The sequence below is a fragment of the Doryrhamphus excisus genome, chromosome 9 (genome assembly GCF_030265055.1).
Source record: "Doryrhamphus excisus isolate RoL2022-K1 chromosome 9, RoL_Dexc_1.0, whole genome shotgun sequence".
NCBI lineage: Eukaryota > Metazoa > Chordata > Actinopteri > Syngnathiformes > Syngnathidae > Doryrhamphus > Doryrhamphus excisus.
The window spans coordinates 9,061,399-9,080,604 of NC_080474.1; the positions used below are offsets into that span (position 1 = coordinate 9,061,399).

General features: G+C 42.4%; 1 protein-coding gene across 1 annotated transcript; it reads left to right on the forward strand.

The window, feature by feature from the left end:
- The first annotated feature begins 742 nt into the window (after positions 1–742).
- Positions 743–6,870, forward strand: LOC131135947 (sterol 26-hydroxylase, mitochondrial-like). The gene is made up of 9 exons (XM_058082380.1): positions 743–964; positions 3,835–4,016; positions 4,324–4,523; positions 4,590–4,787; positions 5,190–5,353; positions 5,732–5,895; positions 5,974–6,055; positions 6,166–6,366; positions 6,579–6,870. The coding sequence occupies exons 1-9, from the start codon at positions 743–745 to the stop codon at positions 6,693–6,695; spliced, it is 1,530 nt and encodes a 509-aa protein (XP_057938363.1). The 3' UTR covers positions 6,696–6,870.
- Positions 6,871–19,206: the final 12,336 nt, after the last annotated feature.

Below are 19,206 nucleotides of genomic sequence, written 5' to 3' on the forward strand. Positions count from 1 at the left end.
CCTCTGTCCAGCCCACAGTCACAACAGCTGCACCGTTGTTATACTGGTCCCCACGCACGGCCTCCTCTTCTGGTGGCTGCAGTTCCCGGTTAACAGCAGAAAGGGCCCGTGCCATCCGAGCTACACGGGCCCCCTCCCGTTTCCCCGCTGGTTTTTGGACTTGGGGCAGCGGCGCAGCAGGTGGCCTGGTTGACCACACCCCCAGCAGATCACGGGGCGTGAGCGGCGATCACCTCCTTCCTCGCGCTGGGCCAATGCTGCACAGACCAGTTCCTCCATCCACGCTGGCCTTTCTTCTGCCTTTCCCGCCAAATTTGTAGCTGCAACCGGTTGGGCTGGTGACTGCAGCGCCCCCTTGGCTGCAATCTCTCTCTCCATGGCGAGCGCGAGGGCCCCATCCAGGGTTATGGGGTGGGCGAGCTGGACATGCAGGCTCAGCTCATCTGGTCTTAATGCCTGAATGAAACGTGGCTATAGGGGTGTTATTTCATGTCTAGATGATATAATAATGCTGAAAAATATAATTACAAGATTGTAAACAGATTTTATATGCTCTAACTAAGAAAACATTCCTACTTCATGGAAGAGAGGATGTTAAACAAAGTAAACATCCTTGAGTCCATTCCATGTTTATAGCATCTGGGCTGGAAGGGTTAAACTTTCTGTGAGAAATAACCCCTCCCCTCTCATTTAAGGGTTTTAGCTCTAGAGTGTAACATAATCTAGTTTATTTTTAGCCATCATGGCTGCTGCATGGCTGTTGCAGAGAGTGATGCAAAGGAACCCAGTCATTGTGGCTCAATTCTTCTTGAGGGGGTTGAAGAGCCCGTCCTCTCCTGCGGGCCCTCTTGGAGCTTCCCAGGACAAGCCTCGGTCTATGAGGGACCTCCCACGGGTCAGCTTCTTGGAGCTGCTTTATAGAATGATGTTTCAAGGCTTCTACAGCCGCTCACATGAACTACAGGTATGCTGTCCAGTGAAGTTTATGGATAACAAACAGCCTTCAGTGTTGTTTGTAATTGAATCCAAGTTTGTGGTGGCTCTTTTGTGATTTTACCACATTGGAAGTATCCATAATGTTACCTTGAAGAAAGTTTAAGGAAGAAGAAGGGGATAATTTGCTTTTCAGAACTGGTTGATCTGCTAATGACTTGCTTGGGGTGAAGTGACTCACCCACTGATACTTTTTGCAAAAAACTGTATGTGACTCCATATTCAGTAAGGGCTTTCTCTCAAACTGTTAGTAGTTAGTGTTATTTTTAGGTTTTTTAGGAGGGGTGGAGGGGGGGGGGGTTCCAAGTACATGTCAGGTTTAAAGACACTTGTAGGAAACAGATGTTTGCAGGTCTAAAATGTGTATCATATCATTGATTATTTGTCAATGTATACATCCATATAAATCACTTGGTGAAACAATAGCCTGTATATCAATGATAACAACGGCATTGAAAATAACAGCGTTACTAAGTAATACTGGAACCTTACTTAGCGTCATGAGTTAGTTCCAGATGGTCCAACTCTAACTGAAACAGACAATAACTGAATCAATGTTTCCCATAACAAATCATTAATCCATTCCAGAAAGCACAAAAAGTTTTTTATAGTTTTACAAACCAAGTAAACTCCTGGGAGCTATGGTTTGAATTTCTGAGACGTCTTTTTTTGCCTTGGAAGAACATCTGACTCAAACTAAAATGTATTTAACCAGAGCAAATTTCCAATAGCAAAAAATGTCATCCAATAAATCCGTTCCAGACACCCAAAAATTTTAACACAAAACACATTTTACAGACAATAAGTATAGTTCTACATGCATTAAATGGGGCATCAAAAATTACGAATGGACAACTGAACAAAGAACATCACTTTGACTCGTTTCGCAAAGAAGGAGGGGGGTGGGAGGAGATTGTGCTTGGAGTGCAAGACAGCCCCCCCCCCTTTTTTTTTAACTGTTACTGCTTTAATAGGGCACAAATAATCTATGCAGAGACGTCTGTTAAATGCTTTTTAACATGCATAGCTTTATATATATATATACTATATATATATATATATATATATATATATATATAACAATCCCACAAACATGACATATGGAATGGAGAAATGAACATCTAACATCATTTTACCTACACTTTCAAACTCGCATTCTGACGACATGTTCAATTTGCAAACAGACTCACTCGTGGCAGGCAGTTTCTGTGTCAGATGCTCACATACGTAGAAGCCTCATATTACCTCTCGCTAGCTCCCACTCCCCATTGATCCACATCAGCAACACCTTCCGTTGTTTGTGGTAACACTGTTACTACTTTAATAACATTAGCTCACATGATTCCTTGTTATCCTTCAGGATGGTACTTAGTATGTACTGTATGTTGGTGAGGGCTTCTAGTACATCAGAGATCAGCAACATGAACACCATCTTTGAACTTTGTGATGACTTGTTTCTTGAATTCCTCAGTGATCTTCAACCTCTTTGGAATGTTGCTGTCACTTGCCTTACATGTATGTGCCTTACAGGACGCTATGTAGTGTGAACTAAGGATTTTGAGATTTTGATCCAAGATGGCGTAAACAAACCAAGCACAAATACAACAGTTTTATACAGGCGCCAAATTGCACGCTAACCAAGAGGTCGGATGCAAACAAAGGCAAAATTTGTTAATCGAGGTACCACCGTAGTGCAGTGTAAAGTTGCACCTAATTTCCCCGTACAATTTTCCGGTTAGCACACGAGACACGAGACAAACGAGACACGGGCGTGGTAAAACTGCCCCTTTGTGATGTCACAGAGCGGCGGACTTGTACTTTGGGCGTGTCACCAATCACAGCGTAGTCGGCGTGCCCACAGGCAGGTCATGGGTGGAATAAATTAAAAACAACAATTATGTCAGGAAGCACAAATCAAAGGAAATATAGCTGGAATAGGTGCAGATTCAGGAAAATCTAAAATGTTTTTTGTGTGGGTTATTGTGTGTAGCTGCTCTATAGGAGACCACAACTCAATACAAAGGGTCGAAAAATGAGCATAATATTCATTGATTTTCTACTGCTTATACTCACGAGGGTCGCGGGGGGTGCTGGAGCCTATCCCAGCTGTCTTCGGGTGAGACACCCGTACCTATGGACAATTTGGAGTTGCCAATTAACCTAGCATGTTTTTGGAATGGGGGAGGAAACCGGAGACCCACGCATACCCAGGGAAACCATGCAAACTCCACACAGAGATGGCCAAGGGTGGAATTCAACTGTGGTCTCCTAGCTGTGAGGCCTGCGTGCTAACCACCCCTTTAATTTACTTTTATCACAAAACATTCTTAGCCTCTAACAAAGAAGCTAGCATGTTAACATAATGGCAACTGGAACCAGAAGTTAGCTACATATCCTGTGTATAACGTCATTAGCAGATGACACAAACACATCTTTCTAGTTTTACATGCATAAGCACTTCCAAATGATAGAAATGGATAAGTGATGTGATTCTTGACATGATTCTTCCCAAAGAGACAACTGCAACAGTGAGACAGAACATGGACACCATCTTCCTGTTTCTTCCTGTTTCGTCATGAGATATTTATAGAATTCAGCTAAATTCAATGGGGTTTTATAGGGTTCAATGAAAATTAAATTGGCTCAATTTTGGGTTATGAAAATGAAAAAAACTATTTAATTCAATAAATAACTCATGGCAAAACAGGAAAGTGGTGTCCATGTGGTGTCTCACTGCCACATTGTCCCTTTCAATCTACTGTAGCTGATATTGTTCCTCTGTATGACATTATTAACCTGGATGTTTTTGCATCACTTTCATTCACTTTCCCTGGTCATCAGCTGTATGAAAAGCAACTTTACGGGCCCATATACATAGCTGGCATGAATACCGTGTCCCTGAACACTCCTAAGCTGCTGGAGGAACTCTTGAGGAATGAGGAGAAGTTTCCTTGCCGAGGAGATATGACTTTTTGGAAAGATTATCGTGATATGAAGGGATTCGGCTATGGACCTTTCACAAAGTAAGACTGAATGAGTTAAAATACTCTGTTATTGCACTTATAAAACCAGTTTGTCTATTGGAGTGGGTTGAGAATAAGCAAACGAAACACAGAAGTAAAACAATAAATCAAGGTGAATATTCACTGAATGTTGAATATGGTAATGTTAGTGGCAATAGTTGTATTCTATTTCTCTATTGTAGAAAAGCATGGTATACTATTTTAACATAAGTTATTGTTACATATAGTGTCTTAGTGCACGGATTTACCTTGAAGGCCATTTATGCTATGTTTTTCATTGAAGTTGTTTTTTTCTTTGTCTTCTAAGGGAGGGGGAGAGTTGGTACAAGTTGAGGGTCGTATTGAACAAGCGCATGATGCGTCCAAAAGACTCTGCACAATACGGCCACATTATCAATGCTGTGGTTGCAGACTTTATAAAGAGGCTCTATAATGTGCGCCAATGCAGCCCAACAGGAGATATGGTGATGAATTTTTCCGATGAGTTTTACTATTTTTCACTAGAAGGTAAGCATCATGTGATTCATTCGAGCTGCACTTTCCTTGCCTCAAGTTGAATCTTTTTCCACCAAGGTATTGCCAAGATATTGTTTGAGACAAGAGTTGGCGCGCTTGAGAAAGACATTCCACCAAGTACACAACAGTTTATCGAATCCATATACAAGATGTTTTCCAACAGCCTCGCTGTGGTGACATTGCCCAAGTGGAGCCGAAACCTACTGCCATACTGGGGGCGCTACATTGATGGATGGGAGGGCATCTTCAGCTTTGGTAAGTTGGACGAATCATTGTCAATGCACAATAATTTGTTTTCTGAGGACCAGTAAAAGATTGTCATATGAGCCACTGAATTGCAACATAATGACTTGAATTGCTAGCGACCTGAGATCACCACATTATGTAATTAAGATGTATCATGTAACAATGTCGTAAAGTTCACCTCATTATTCATTCATTCATTTTCTACCGCTTATCCTCACGAGGGTCGGTCAGGTATTGATTTTCAGCAATCAATGATGGTTGTCATTGTTCTGCCTCTCATTAGCTCGTAGTTTTACAGAAGTTGGAAGTGTCACTTGCCAGTTTATTCCAACAGTGTAAAAGAAGGGCATCCACATTATTTTTACCACGCACGGCTGATACCCAAATGAAACCTCTCTCCATTTATTTTAGCCAAACCGTTGATTGACAAGAAGTTGGAGGACATTCAGCAGCGCATTGCCAACAACCAGGAAGTGGAAGGAGAGTACTTAACCTACCTGCTCTCAAACACTGAGATGAGCACTAAAGATGTGTATGGCAGCGTTGCTGAGCTTCTCTTAGCTGGAGTTGACACGGTAATTTGTTTTTACAAATCCACAAATTTTGGTCTATTTTGTGTAGAGTCAAAAAGTCTGTTTGCCCTGTACTTTGTCGTTTTGCAAAACTGAGTGGCCAACCAATAATTATTCTCCATAAAATGTATGTTTTTGTCAATGTTTTGTTTTTGGGGGTCTTGGCCATGTTAATATGATTTATATTATTCCCTATGGGGAAAATGTGTCTGTTTAAATGAATTATGAAAACCGAGGTACCCTGTATGCACACTGCCATTCCAGATTCATAAAAATCCGGCCATGTCAAATGGCATGATATGTAAACCTGTTGCATAAATTGCTCAATGCATGTTAGTGTGAATGATGCACATGGGCTGATGCATATTCCTGCATTTCCAGACCTCCAATACTCTTACATGGACTATTTACTTGCTGTCCAAGTACCCTGACGTCCAGGAGAGGCTTTATAAAGAAGTGTCATTGAATAAAGCCAATGGGACCCCTTCTGCTGAGGAGGTTACCCGTATGCCATATTTAAGGGCTGTCATCAAGGAAACACTTAGGTACCTTGAATTGTTCAAGCTTCTATATTAATCAGCTCATTGAAACCTATCCATGATGCTGTTATTATTTTCTTACAGGATGTATCCAGTCCTCCCTCTGAATGCAAGGGTCATTGCCGAAAAGAGTGTTTCTCTTGGTGGATATCAGTTTTCCAAAAATGTAGGTGTCCTTTTTATTGACTTTATTTACTGTATTGCTTCCGATATTGTTAGAATTTGGCGTCATCTCTATTTTAATCCCTAATAAAATGGTATACAATGTTTCCCCAGACCGTCTTCACATTCTGTCACTATGCCATCAGTCATGATGAGGAAACATTCCCAGAGCCCTTCACCTTTAAGCCAGAGAGATGGCTCCGTGATGGCCGAGAGAGGCCAAACCCTTTTGGCTCTATCCCATTCGGTTATGGAGTGAGAAGCTGTGTTGGGCGACGAATTGCTGAGCTTGAGATGTATCTGGTTTTATTTCAGGTAAAGGACACTTATGCACAGTATGTGCTTGTGTTGATACATGTACAACGGTGTACATACATGTACAAACTTTTCCACTGAGGACTACATAGTGAACAATGAAAGGGCACAAGAGCCACTTTTATATTTTGTAAAACAACACATGTAGCTAAGAAAGTAACATCATGAGTCCAATTAGTTTCCCTGACCTTCTTCATTTGTTTATTTTTCAGATAATCAGGCTGTTTGAAATCAAACCAGACCCTACAATGGGAGAGGTGAAATGTCTCAACCGCATCGTTCTCATACCAGACAGATCAATAAATGTCTACTTGGTGGACAGGGGATGAAAAGGCAATATATAATCCATGGGCATTGATGGTAGCCGAGAAGTGCAAAAATGACATCTACACCATGGTGAAGGGCAATATATCAAATCCCAGAGTTATAGGAAGTAAGGCTTAAATTATTTCGGCCAGATCTCCGGCGTTTCAATATGGCCGACGAAAAAAAAACAAATCCAGAAAAACACAAACTCATTGTCGCCTCTGAATGCAACTATCCCCCCCCCCCCCCCCCCCCCCCCCGCCCCCAATGTCCAATCCTACGATTATGCTGCATTCAAGACAACTCGGGAAAAAATGTATGGTTTTGTGCGCTGTGCGCCAAGAAGCTCGTGTATGCTATAAGGGTAGAGCCGAACCGGTATTCGGAACAGCACGAATAATGACTTTTTATGAATAATTAATTTGAGCAAATACTTTTTAAATGTTAAAACACAAAACCGGGTTTCTTGGTGAGACCGCAGTGCATGCCCGGATCAGCCAATGAGTGTCTGGTGTCAGCAGTCAGGGGTGGAGCCAAAGCAGTCTGTTTCGGTTTCAGATACTGTTTTCAACTAAAAGCGGAGTTGACCAGGAGATTATTCTGTTGGGCTGCATTTAATTGCTATTTACTTCTGGGGTTGGGCGTTATCCTATTGGCTCTGTTAGCAGTAGCTCGCTAGTGTTAAGGCTGTTGACAGTGTAATGTTTGCATTGGCTTTAAACGGTTAAGTAAGTAAGGCTTAGTTTGTAGGCTAAGTCATGTGACTTTCATTTGTAATGCAGTAATAGTGCACCCCTGCTGACTATAGGCTGAACTGAACTTGCAGACATACAGTACTATGAACCACAGCGGTAACGACCATCCATCCATCTATTTTCTATGCCGCGTATTAGTTATAACTTAACAGTTATACTACAGGAGTCCTTCGAATATTTTAATGGGGTATAATTTGGGCACAATCTCTTGATATAATTGTAATTAGTTTTCTTTTTGTTTTGCGCATCTCGGCTAAAACGATAAACCAGAAAAGGAGTCTCTGAAGTCCACGGAGCTGATTGGTCCAAAAGTAATCACTTCCTGTAACTCTGAGATTTGGTACATTCCCTTTCCGTGTGGTGTAATTGTAATTGAGGCTGTGTTTGAATTCAGGGTCTGCATCCTACTAGGACTTACTCAAAGGCACTTCAGCAGCGCTTGGAAGTGGGGAAATTCACTTTCAGTGACCACTCTCTGTCCATTTATACAGATTCTCATATCATCCAGCTAGAAAGTTTGACTCTCTGGGAAAGGCAAATCTACATCAATGAAAAAGTTTTTTGTCACAGGTTCAGTATAAACTGGATTAAGATCATTTTTATGAATATGCTGTGGATGTCTAAAAAGTCTTGATAAAAGCAATGTCTGGTTATCACCTCTGCACAGTGTGTTGCTAATACTGTATAATAAAGATGCTGAGCTTCTTTCCAATATCCGATATACCCATAATGCCCAGCACTACCAAAATCAATGGGCAGTCACTTCTCCCTCAAATTCAAAACAATAATCAACTAAAATAAGAACAACGTCCCTCGTCGCTATGTGACTCCGATTGATTCTTCCTTCAGTGTGATATATTAGATGAGAAGCAATATTGCATATTTGCAATGCGAAGATGGCGGAACTTGTGCAGCCAGACTGAGCTTTTAACTCCGATTTATTGGAAAGGAGGTATTGAGAACAGCAGGGGGCAGTAAGAATGCATGAACAGAAAGAGAGTGAACGCACATGCAACTGTTCGGCGTGGGTGATACCTGTATCTGTTCGATACCATGTAAATACAGGGTCAATTTTGCAGAAACCATTTTTTTTTTTTATCTGACTTTGCTTTAAATTCTTTGAAAATGATTATAATCCGAAAACAGATTTTCGGCAAAAAAGTTTTAACAATAAATATAACATATCAACAAAGTAATACAAACATTCCCTTATATTAGAATATTTCTGCAAAATAAAGTTAAAAGTGCAAAATAAGTAAAGAAAATTAAAAACATTTCTCCTCCCAACACATTGAAATACCACAGATACATTTGTGAAATTTTCTTTGAAAAGTTAAGTTAACTCCTGAAAAATACCCCGTATGCACCAAATATACCGATCTCGCCACGCTGGTATCGACCATATGCTGCTATCGACCATATGCTGCTATCGACCATATGCTGCTATCACTGTATTCTTGGTATCACGTTGTCGATATTTGGATCGATCCGCCTGCCTCCTCTTTTCTACCTGTTGACCATCCAAAGGTAACAGGGGGAACTTCACCTCTTGGGCGAGTGTGTGAAATGGCAAGAATGTGTTTGACGACACAAGCAGGTTGAATAAAACCACAGCCACCCAGCCACCATAGAGTGGGACAAGAGAGGACAGAGAGTGTGGTAAAAGTCTGTGAATGGGTTTGGATTTGCACGCCGTGTTTCCGCTCGGATGGGAACCGTGAGGCACCGTGAGCTTTATCTGCTGTGAAGAAGACTACCTACAAATGCCTGTTTACCAGCATGAGGAGGAGGAGAAGAAGAAAAAGAGCACCCCATAAAGGTAATTCTCGCGTGCATATTTCACATATGTCTCTCTGCAGGTTTTTGAAAATATAAATTATTGGTGTTGCTCAGTTAAAATGGGTCATTTTTGCCTCCAAGATGTTCACCTAGCACACCAATAGCATGTGGTAATGAGTTTTACACATTCAACCGAGATCAAGACTGGAAGTAACACATTTAATTCTGCATGTTAGCCAACTGAAATTTAAAATTTGTGGAAAAATATATATAATATAATATAATATAATATAATGATGCCCTATTTATTGTATAAAAATTAATTTCTCCCTTCATTTGGCGCTTATAATACATCGACCACAGCAAAATTAGCTACATCTTCACAATCCAACCGGAAGGTGCATCAAACATTCCCATTTAAATATCCAAGATTTGAATTCTCTCACTAATTATTTCTCATTTCTGTTAAAAATACGTCATATAACTGTCCATACAAAGCTGAATTTCAACACTGAGCCCTCAACATCACTTCCTGTCCGCCTGTCTTTCAGATTCACAAGGGAGCACATTTATAAGAACACACACGTCTTGTTTATGTCTCAAAAGTCTTATCTTCTGTTATTATATATTATACTAGAAAATTCCCACGGAAATTTGATGGGCTTGCAACCTGTGCTGTGAACCTCGGGCCCGGTGTGCTAATGGCTACCATGCTAGCACCTAGCAAGACAGCCTCAAGTCCCAAAAGTGTTAAGGCAGTCCCATAGTGTCCCCACATCATGCCATGTGTCTATTTGGCTTTACACTTTAGTAACTTAGCTTAAATGCTAACATGCTAACGGCTACCATGATAGCACCTAGCACCTAGGGGAGAGTACATTGGACTTGGTTTACACAAACATCAAGAAAGCATTCAGAGCAGTCCCCCGCCCCCACCTTGGCTTCTCAGACCATCTCTCTGTTATGCTCATTCCTGTTGAGCCAGTGCTCAACAGAGGAAAGCCTGAATTGAAGAAGGTGAGGGTGTGGCCAGAGGGAGCTATGTCTGCACTGCAAGACTGCTTTGAGTGCACCGAATGGGACATGTTCAGAGAGGCTGCAACAGACAACCAGCAGACCAACGTGGGAGAGTATGCTGCATCTGTAACAGGCTACATACAGTGGTGCATGGAGGAGGTTACAGTCACCAAGACGATCATCACACGGGCCAACCAGAAACCTTGGATGACTAAGGAGGTGCGTGAAAGACTAAGGGAACGCAATGTTGCTTTTAAATCTGGTGATGTGATGGCACTCAGATCAGCAAGGGCAAACCTGAACCGTGCCATCAGAGTAGCAAAGCGTGCCCACAGTCAGAAGATCCAAAGCTTCTTCCAGGACCCATGCAACACCAGACAACTGTGGCAGGGCATCCAGTCTGTCACTGGCTACAAAGCCACACCTGCACCCTGCCAGAATGACATCAGCTTCCTCAATGTGCTGAATAACTTATTCGGAAGGTTAGAGGCTTTGAACAACAACCCTGCGAAGAAGGCTACCCCCCACCCCAATGAACAGGCAGTCAAGCCGGATGCCGCTGCAGTGTGGAGAGTCCTGAGGAAGGTCAACGTGCGGAAACCTGCAGGCCCCGACGCCATTCCAGGACGGGTGATCAAGGAATGTGCAGACCAGCTGGCCCACGTGCTCACGGACATCTTCAACACCTCACTGGCCCAGGCTGTCATCCCCCCGTATTTCAAGTCTGCCCCAATAATTCCAGTGCCCAAGAAATCCTCCATCACATGTCTAAACGACTTCCGGCCCATTGCACTTACATCCACCATCATGAAATGCTTCGAGAGGGTGGTTAAGGACCATATCACCTCCATACTCCCCCCATCACTCGTCCCGTTCCAAATCGCATACCAGCCAAACCGCTCCACTGAGGACGCCATCTCCCCGCTCTCCACCTGAGCTTGGAGCACCTGGAGAAGAGAAACACTCACGTACGGATGCTGTTCCTGGTCTTCAGCTCACCATTCAACACGATCATCCCCCAGGACCTGGTATGCAAATTGGAGCCGCTGGGCCTCAAAACCTCCCTGTGCAACTGGCTGCTTGACTTCCTCACAGATAGAACCCAATATGTCAGAGTGGGCAACAACACATCCAGTGTCATCTCCCTGAACACCGGCTCACCCCAGGGATGTGTTCTGAGCCCCCTGTTGTTTACCCTGATGACCCATGACTGTTGCCCCAGATACAGCAGCAACCACATCCTGAAGTACGCGGACGACACAACAGTTGTGGGATCTCATTCAGGATAACAATGAACTGGCTTACAGAGAGGAAGTGATACACCTTGTGGATTGGTGCAAGGCGAACAACCTGGTCCTGAATGTTGACAAAACAAAAGAGATCATCGTCGACTTCAGGAGATCCAGACCCAGCTACACTCCACTCTGCATCAACGACACAGCCGTAGAAGTTGTGAGCGCAACCAAGTACTTGGGGGTGCACATCACAGACAACCTCGGCTGGTCACTCCACGCCTCCTCTCTGGCAAAGAAGGCACAGCAGCGGCTGCACTTCCTGCGGCGGATGAGAAGAGCCTCCCTCTCCCCTCCTATCCTTACCACTTTCTACAGAGGGACCATCGAGAGCCTGCTGACCAGCTGCATCTCCGTCTGGTCTGGAAGCTGCAAGGCCTCAGACTGGATGTTACTGCAGAGAGTGGTGAGGACAGCAGAGAAGATTATTGGGACCCCGCTCCCCCCCCATTAAGGACATAGCAAACAGCCACTGCGTATCAAGAGCCCATCGGATCTACTCTGACCCCACACACCCCCAGCATGGACTGTTTTCTCGCCTGGCGTCAGGGAGAAGGCTCTGCAGCATCTGCTGTAGAACAACCAGGTTTAGAGACAGCTACTTCCCCCTGGCCATCAGACTGCTGAATGCCAAATAAGCCCCTCTACCTGCCCACACGCACAACCAAAACTTTAAATTATTATTATTTATTCAAAATTATTTAAATTATTTGTACAAATTACTGTTTACGCTGTACATTGTTGTTCATATTTGATGTCATCTATTTATTCTCCACATTATTATTATTTATTATTATGCGGGAGCCAGGCAACAACATTTTGTTGGCAATTTCACTGCTGTGATATTGTGCAATGACAATAAAGAAATCTATCATCATGCTAGCACCAAGCAAGACTGCCTTGAGTCCCAAAAGTGTTAAGGCAGTCCAACAGTGTCCCCACATTATGCCATGTCTGTATTTGCTTTTAGACATGAGTAAATTAGTTTAAATTAGCAAAAATGCTAACATGCTAAGATTTAGCATGGTAGCATCTAGCAAGAACGCCTCAATTTTAGAAAGTGCCACGGCTGTCCTAGAACCTATTTGCCTTTAGACATGAGTAAATTAGTTTAAATGCTAACATGCTAACGGCTACCATGCTAGCACCTAGCAAGACAGCCTCAAGTCCCAAAAGTGTTAAGGCAGCCCCATAGTGTCCCCACATCATGTCATATGTGTATTTGCTTTTAGACATGAGTAAATTAATTAAAATTAGCAAAAAGGCTAACATGCTAAGAGTTAGCATGGTAGCATCTAGCAAGAACGCCTCAATTTTAGAAAGTGCCACGGCTGTCCTAGAACCTCTCTGCATAGTGCCATGTGTATATTTGCCTTTTAACAGAAATCATGCTAGCACCTAGCAAGACAGCCTCAGGTCCCAAAAAGTTTGACGCAGTCCCATAGTGTCCCCACATAATACCATGTGTGCATTTGCCTTTAGACATGAGTAAATTAGCTAAAATGTTAACATGCTAACAGTCATCATGCTAGCATCTAACAAGAGAGCCTCAAGTTTAGAAAGTGCCAAGGTTGTCCTATAACCTCCCTACATCATGCCATGTGTGTATTTGTCTTTGGACATGAGTAAATTAGCTTAAATGCTAACATAGCATCAAGTCATGAAAGTTGCCAGGCACTGTTGTGGTGTCTGTACATGTCATGTGTTGTTTTCCAATTGAAAGCAGCACTTGCTTTGACTGCTGCTTTGCAGCTGTCATTGGGGGCCTACATTGCTGAGCAAGCCCATAATAATAATAGCTAAACAGCAATAATAACATGGGCCGCTCTGCTATGCAGAGCCCCCATTGACTGCTGCTTTGCAGCCTGCATTGCTGAGCAAGCCCGTAACTAGAAAATTCCAGCAGAAATTTTGATGGGCTTGCAAACTGTGCCGTGAACCTCGGGCCCGGTGTCTGCTGTGCCACGCCGCCGAGCAATGCTCGTACATCAGGAATTTAGCAACAAATCTGACATGCTAAAATGTTAACATGCTAACAGTTAGCATGGTAGCACCTAACAAGAAAGCACAGTCCCAAAAGTGTTAGGGCAGTCCCATAGTGTCCTCACATCATGTCATGTGTGTATTTGCCTTTAGACAACAGTAAATTAGCTCAAATGGCAACATGCTAACGGCTACAATACTAGCACCTAGCAAGTCCTAAAAGTGCCAAGGCGGTCCTATAACCTCCCTGCAAAATCTATTTGCCTGTAGACATGAGCAAATTAGCTAAAATGCTAACATGCTAAGAGTTAGCTTGGAGCATCGAGCAAGAAGGCACCAGGTCCCAAAAGTGTGAAAGCAGTCCCATAGTGTCCCCACACCATGCCAAGTGTGCATTTGTTTTTAGATACGAGTAAATTAGCGAAAATGGTAACATGCCAATGGCTACCATGCTAGCACCTAGCAAGACAGCCTCAAGTCCCCAAAAGTGTTAAGGCAGTCCTATAGTGTCCCCACATCATGCCATGTGTGTATTTGCCTTTAGATAGCAGTAAATTAGCTAAAATGCTAACATGTAGTGATGGCGAGATGAAGCCCCATGAGACTTTGAACCAATTTCAGTCAACTGGTTCGAGAATGGATTCATTTCTTGAAGCTTCATATGCACACAAAACCACCTGCTGGCCCTGGATACAATTACAGACAGCTGGATCTTCACGTGTGATGCATTCAATGCTGATCTGTTTTGGCTCTTGGAAATGATTATGTACTACAAAAAATTGTAGAACCAAATGATTAATCTACAAAGTATAAGATAAAATATACAGTATATATAAAATACTGAATGTTTTCTTGTTCATAAATGCCATGTATCATGTGATATGGCTAGCTTCATCATGGTTTTATGTCACCTCGCTGGCATGAGCTCAGGGAAAGTGATTGTGTAACTAGGAAGATGTATGCTTGTGTAACTTGACAGAATATGGGAGATTTAATTGATATGTATTCCTCTTTTTTGATACAACATCTCCACTATGCCTTAGGATTGTGTATCTTTGACATCCATGTTAACAAGGGCCTCTCTTCTCTCCCCTCTGTTTTCTTGTGGCTGATAAAAACGTGTGATCTTTCATTTGCACAATGAACATAAGTTGTGTTAGTAACACTGTAATATATTAATATTATAATGTAGTACTATTAACCTTACCATGGACGGGTGAAGGTCCAGTTTCATCTTTAAGTTCATGAAAGGCATGTTAATGCCTGAACATGGATGGTGTTATTATTGTACCCCAACTCCTTGAAACACAATAAGCACTTCACCTCTCAATAACAATGAGAAACAGTGAAAATACAGGTTTTGAAATACAAACATACCATCTCTTAATAGTGTTAATTTGGCTTACTTATTCGGACTGATCAAGTCAAAATGTTCCCACACAGGAGAAATGTTCCTCTTTCTTGGCTCCATATTGTAACACTACGCTCAGCCAAACACCAGACCAGACGGGCGGAACAACAGTCGTTTTTTTTTTATTGAGGTGAAAAAAAACAAGCTTCCTGACAAGAGCTACTGTCGCGGCCGTAACCCACGCCTACAACTACCTAACATGCGGTTTCTGCCTCACTTCCTGTCCGTTACCCCTTTTCCTTCCCAACCCCGGAACATATCTCTCCATTGCAACACATGCGCAAATACAACACATAACACATAATACCCCTGAGGGTCATTACAATATCTTCTCTCTCTGAACTCCAAACTAACGTAACCGTAGTAACCAAACTGTCCAAACCATCGACAAACACTATTCACATGCTCAACTAACTCTCACCACAAAACCCCACATTTTAATGTTTAAGCCTGAGGGGTTTACATCGCTGAATGACGGGTAAACATTGCGGCAAATTATGAACCTTTTCCCAAATCCGTCACGTGGTACAGCCCGGCAACGAGGCTTCGGACGTCATCAATTCCAGCCCCTCCCACCAATGAATCAACCGACGGTACACGCTTCGCGCAAGTACCCACTCGATTACTCGACACACGCTTTGAAACCCCGGCACCTCTTGTAACATCACTAGTAAGTATCCACAGGTAAGATGATCTCTGTACACCTGTTCCTAACAACTCCCAATTTAGCTTGAATTAATTCAGCACTATTGTCAATGACATAACTCAACAAATCATGAATACAATAATACAAGGGACAAGTGATGAGTGATGAGCGAACTCATTCACTTTGTCACACTTGAGTTTCTGCAAATGGTTCCACAAACAAGGTTCGCTTTTCATGATGATAAATAACCTTTGGGAAGGTAACAACTTTTCCACTACAACTACCACCAAGTGAGACAATGAAAACAGATTAATATTTGTTTAGAATGTTTCCCAAATTGTAATCATAAACTTTATATCAGCCCCAGTAAGGACTATTTTATAGTTATTCAAAGTGGCAGTCAAAGCTTTACCGTTAACATCCAGTGATGATGTTCGTTAAAAATCCCCACAATTACATAGAACTGCATTGGATCCATCTGAAAATCAATCCAAACAAACTTAAAGGATAATAAGGTAAAATGTGACAATAAACAGCTATTGTGTAATCATTCTTTCATTCTTCTTTGCAATAAGTCTCAAGCTCCATCAGGTTGGATGGGAGACGTCTGTGCACAGCCATTTTCAGATCTCTCCAGAGATGTTCCATCGGATTCAAGTCTGGACTCTGGCTGGGCCACTCCAGGACATTCACGGAGTGGTTCTGAAGCCAATCTTTTGAGATCTTGGCTGTGTGCTTCGGGTCGTTGACCTCAGGCTGGGGCGAAGGTTCATTTTTCAGCAGGACAAGAGCGCTCTGGAGCAGGTTTTCATCCAGGATATCTCTATATATTGCTGCATTCATTTTTCCTTCTATCCTGACTAGTCTGCCAGTTCCTGCTGCTGAAAAACATCCCCACAGCATGATGCTGCCACCACCATGCTTCACTGTAGGGATGGTATTGGCCTGGTGATGAGCAGTGCCTGGTTTCCTCCAAACATGGCGCCTGGCATTCACACCAAAGAGTTCAATCTTTGTCTCATCAGACCAGAGAATTTGGTTTCTCATGGTCTGAGAGTCATGCAGGTGCTTTTTGGCAAATTCCAGACGGGCTGCCATGTTCCTTTTACTAAGGAGTGGCTTTCGTCTGGCCACTCTACCATACAGGCCTGATTGGTGGATTGCTGCAGAGATGGTTGTCCTTCTGGAAGGCTCTCCTCTCTCCACAGAGGAACGCTGGAGCTCTGACAGAGTGACCATCGGGGCCTTGGTCACCTCCCTGACTAAGGCCCTTCTTCCCCGATCGCTCAGTTTAGAAGGCCGGCCAGCTCTAGGAAGAGTCCTGGTGGTTCCAAACGTCTTCCATTTACGAATAATGGAGGCCACTGTGCTCATTGGGACCTTCAAAGCAGCAGAAATGTTTCTGTATCCTTCCCCAGATTTGTGCCTCAAGACAATCCTGTCTCGCAGGTCTACAGACAGTTCTTTTGACTTCATGCTTGGTGTTTGTGCTCTGACATGCACAGTCAACTGTGGGACCTTATATAGACAGGTGTGTGCCTTTCCAAATCATGTCCAATCAACTGAATTTACTGTAGGTGGACTCCAATTAAGCTGTAGAAAGATCTCAAGGATGATCAGTGGAAAAAAGATGCACCAGAGCTCAATTTTGAGCTCCATGGCAAAGGCTGTGAATACTTATGTAAATGTGATTTCTTAGTTTTCTATTTTTAATAAATTCAAAAAAGTAAAAAAAAAAACTTTTTCACATTGTCATAATGGAGTATTTTGTGTAGAATTTTGAGGTAAGAGATTAAATTAATACAATTTGGAATGAGGCTGTAACATGACAAAATGTGGAAAAAGTGAAGCGCTGTGAATACTTTCCGGATGCACTGTAAATTAGAAAAATATGTTCTCTACTAACTTTGAGCTTGGAGGTATTGTGAGTCCAAATGCGTCATTTCATAGCTGTCAATGACAACTTGTTCAACATTGTTGGTGTTGGTGTTGGCATTGATCACCTTAAAGACAACAAAAAGATAACATTTTGTTTCCACACAACACAAACATATTTAAACGCTAATTTATGTATTCATGGATTAAAATATTGCCCAGAAGTGCCGAGTAAGACCAACCAATTAAACAACAAATATACACACACTCCTTAAAAAGCATTGAATTACAAAGTCTGTAATTCAAAAGTAAAGAATTTTTACCTCAATTTCAAGCTCTTGGCCAGGAGCGATCCTTGCAACGTCCCAACAAAAAATTTTATAATTTTCTATTGTTGATAGCAGCACATGGTCACTGGAATGGTTCCCAGTCCACACTGCTTCTAGATCTACAAAAGTGAAAAGTACTAGTTAATCACAGTTACAACACCGAACACTGATTTAGAAACATTCAAACATCCATGCATACCAGATTTATTTTGTTTGTAAAGGCATAATGTGAAACAAACATACATTTATGTACTTCTGTTTCACTGTATGTGCCACTATTGTCCTTCAGCTATAAGCCACTCTGTTTTCCCATCGATTGTCGTGATGGTGAAGGGCTCAAGAAAATTGGACTCCAGCTTCCCACCCTTTCGCTGCCTGCCGGCTCCTGACATTTTGCTGCCACACTCTGTCGCCAGTTGCAAAGGTGACTTGCTTCCGCTTCGAACTCATCTCTTGCACTGTCCTCTGCTGAGATCGAGAGATGTTTTTGATGACAACAACCCTGATCTCATCAAGCCGCCTAATGTCCTCACAAACGGTCTGTAAAATAGACAATAGCTCATGCTACACTTTCATTCTAAAAATACATGAAATATGAAAGAAAACAGCCTGGAAATATATTATTTCTTTAATTTCATAATGACAACATTCATTCATTTTCTACCGCTTTTTCCTCACGAGGGTTGCGAGTGGTGCTAGAGCCTATCCCAGCTGTCTTCGGGCAAGAGGCGGGGTACACCCTGGACTGGATTTGGAGTTGCCAATTAACCTAGCATGTTTTTTGGAATGTTGGAGGAAACCGGAGTCCCCGGAGAAAACCCACGCATGCACGGGGAGAGCATGAAAACTCCACACAGAGATGGCCGAGGGTGGAATTGAACCCTGATGACAACATTCATTCTTCATAATGTAATTAAACTTAATACTGCATTTCACAAACCTGAATGTCCTCTGAAATTTCTGGTGGGTAGTGGGCTTCACGGCCAAACATTAAAAGTAGGGGGAGAATTTGGTTGGTTGGTTGTCTGCTTTTTGGTTCACAATCCAAACATTACAGCATCCAAATATTAATCCCACATTTCTGGTTTGGACTCTACCAGTTTAGCAAGAGCCCTAAAAGAGAAAAAATAGATTGCAAATCTATTCAACAATATAATTTGTGAGGGACAACTTGGATGACAATGTGACATTACTTACCTCTGGATGATTGCGTTCATACGCTCTACCAGACCATTGGTTTGAGGATGGTAGGGGGCACACAAACTCCTTTTTATACCCAATATTTTGCAGACATTCTTATTGATCTGGTAACACTTCAGACAATTGCATAACATATTAAGACACCTTATTTTAAACACATAGAAATAGATTCCAATAAGTTGTAGTAATGCGTGATAGAAGACTTTCAGCTAAAATGAAAGGAAAGGGATACAAAACTTGTGGGGAG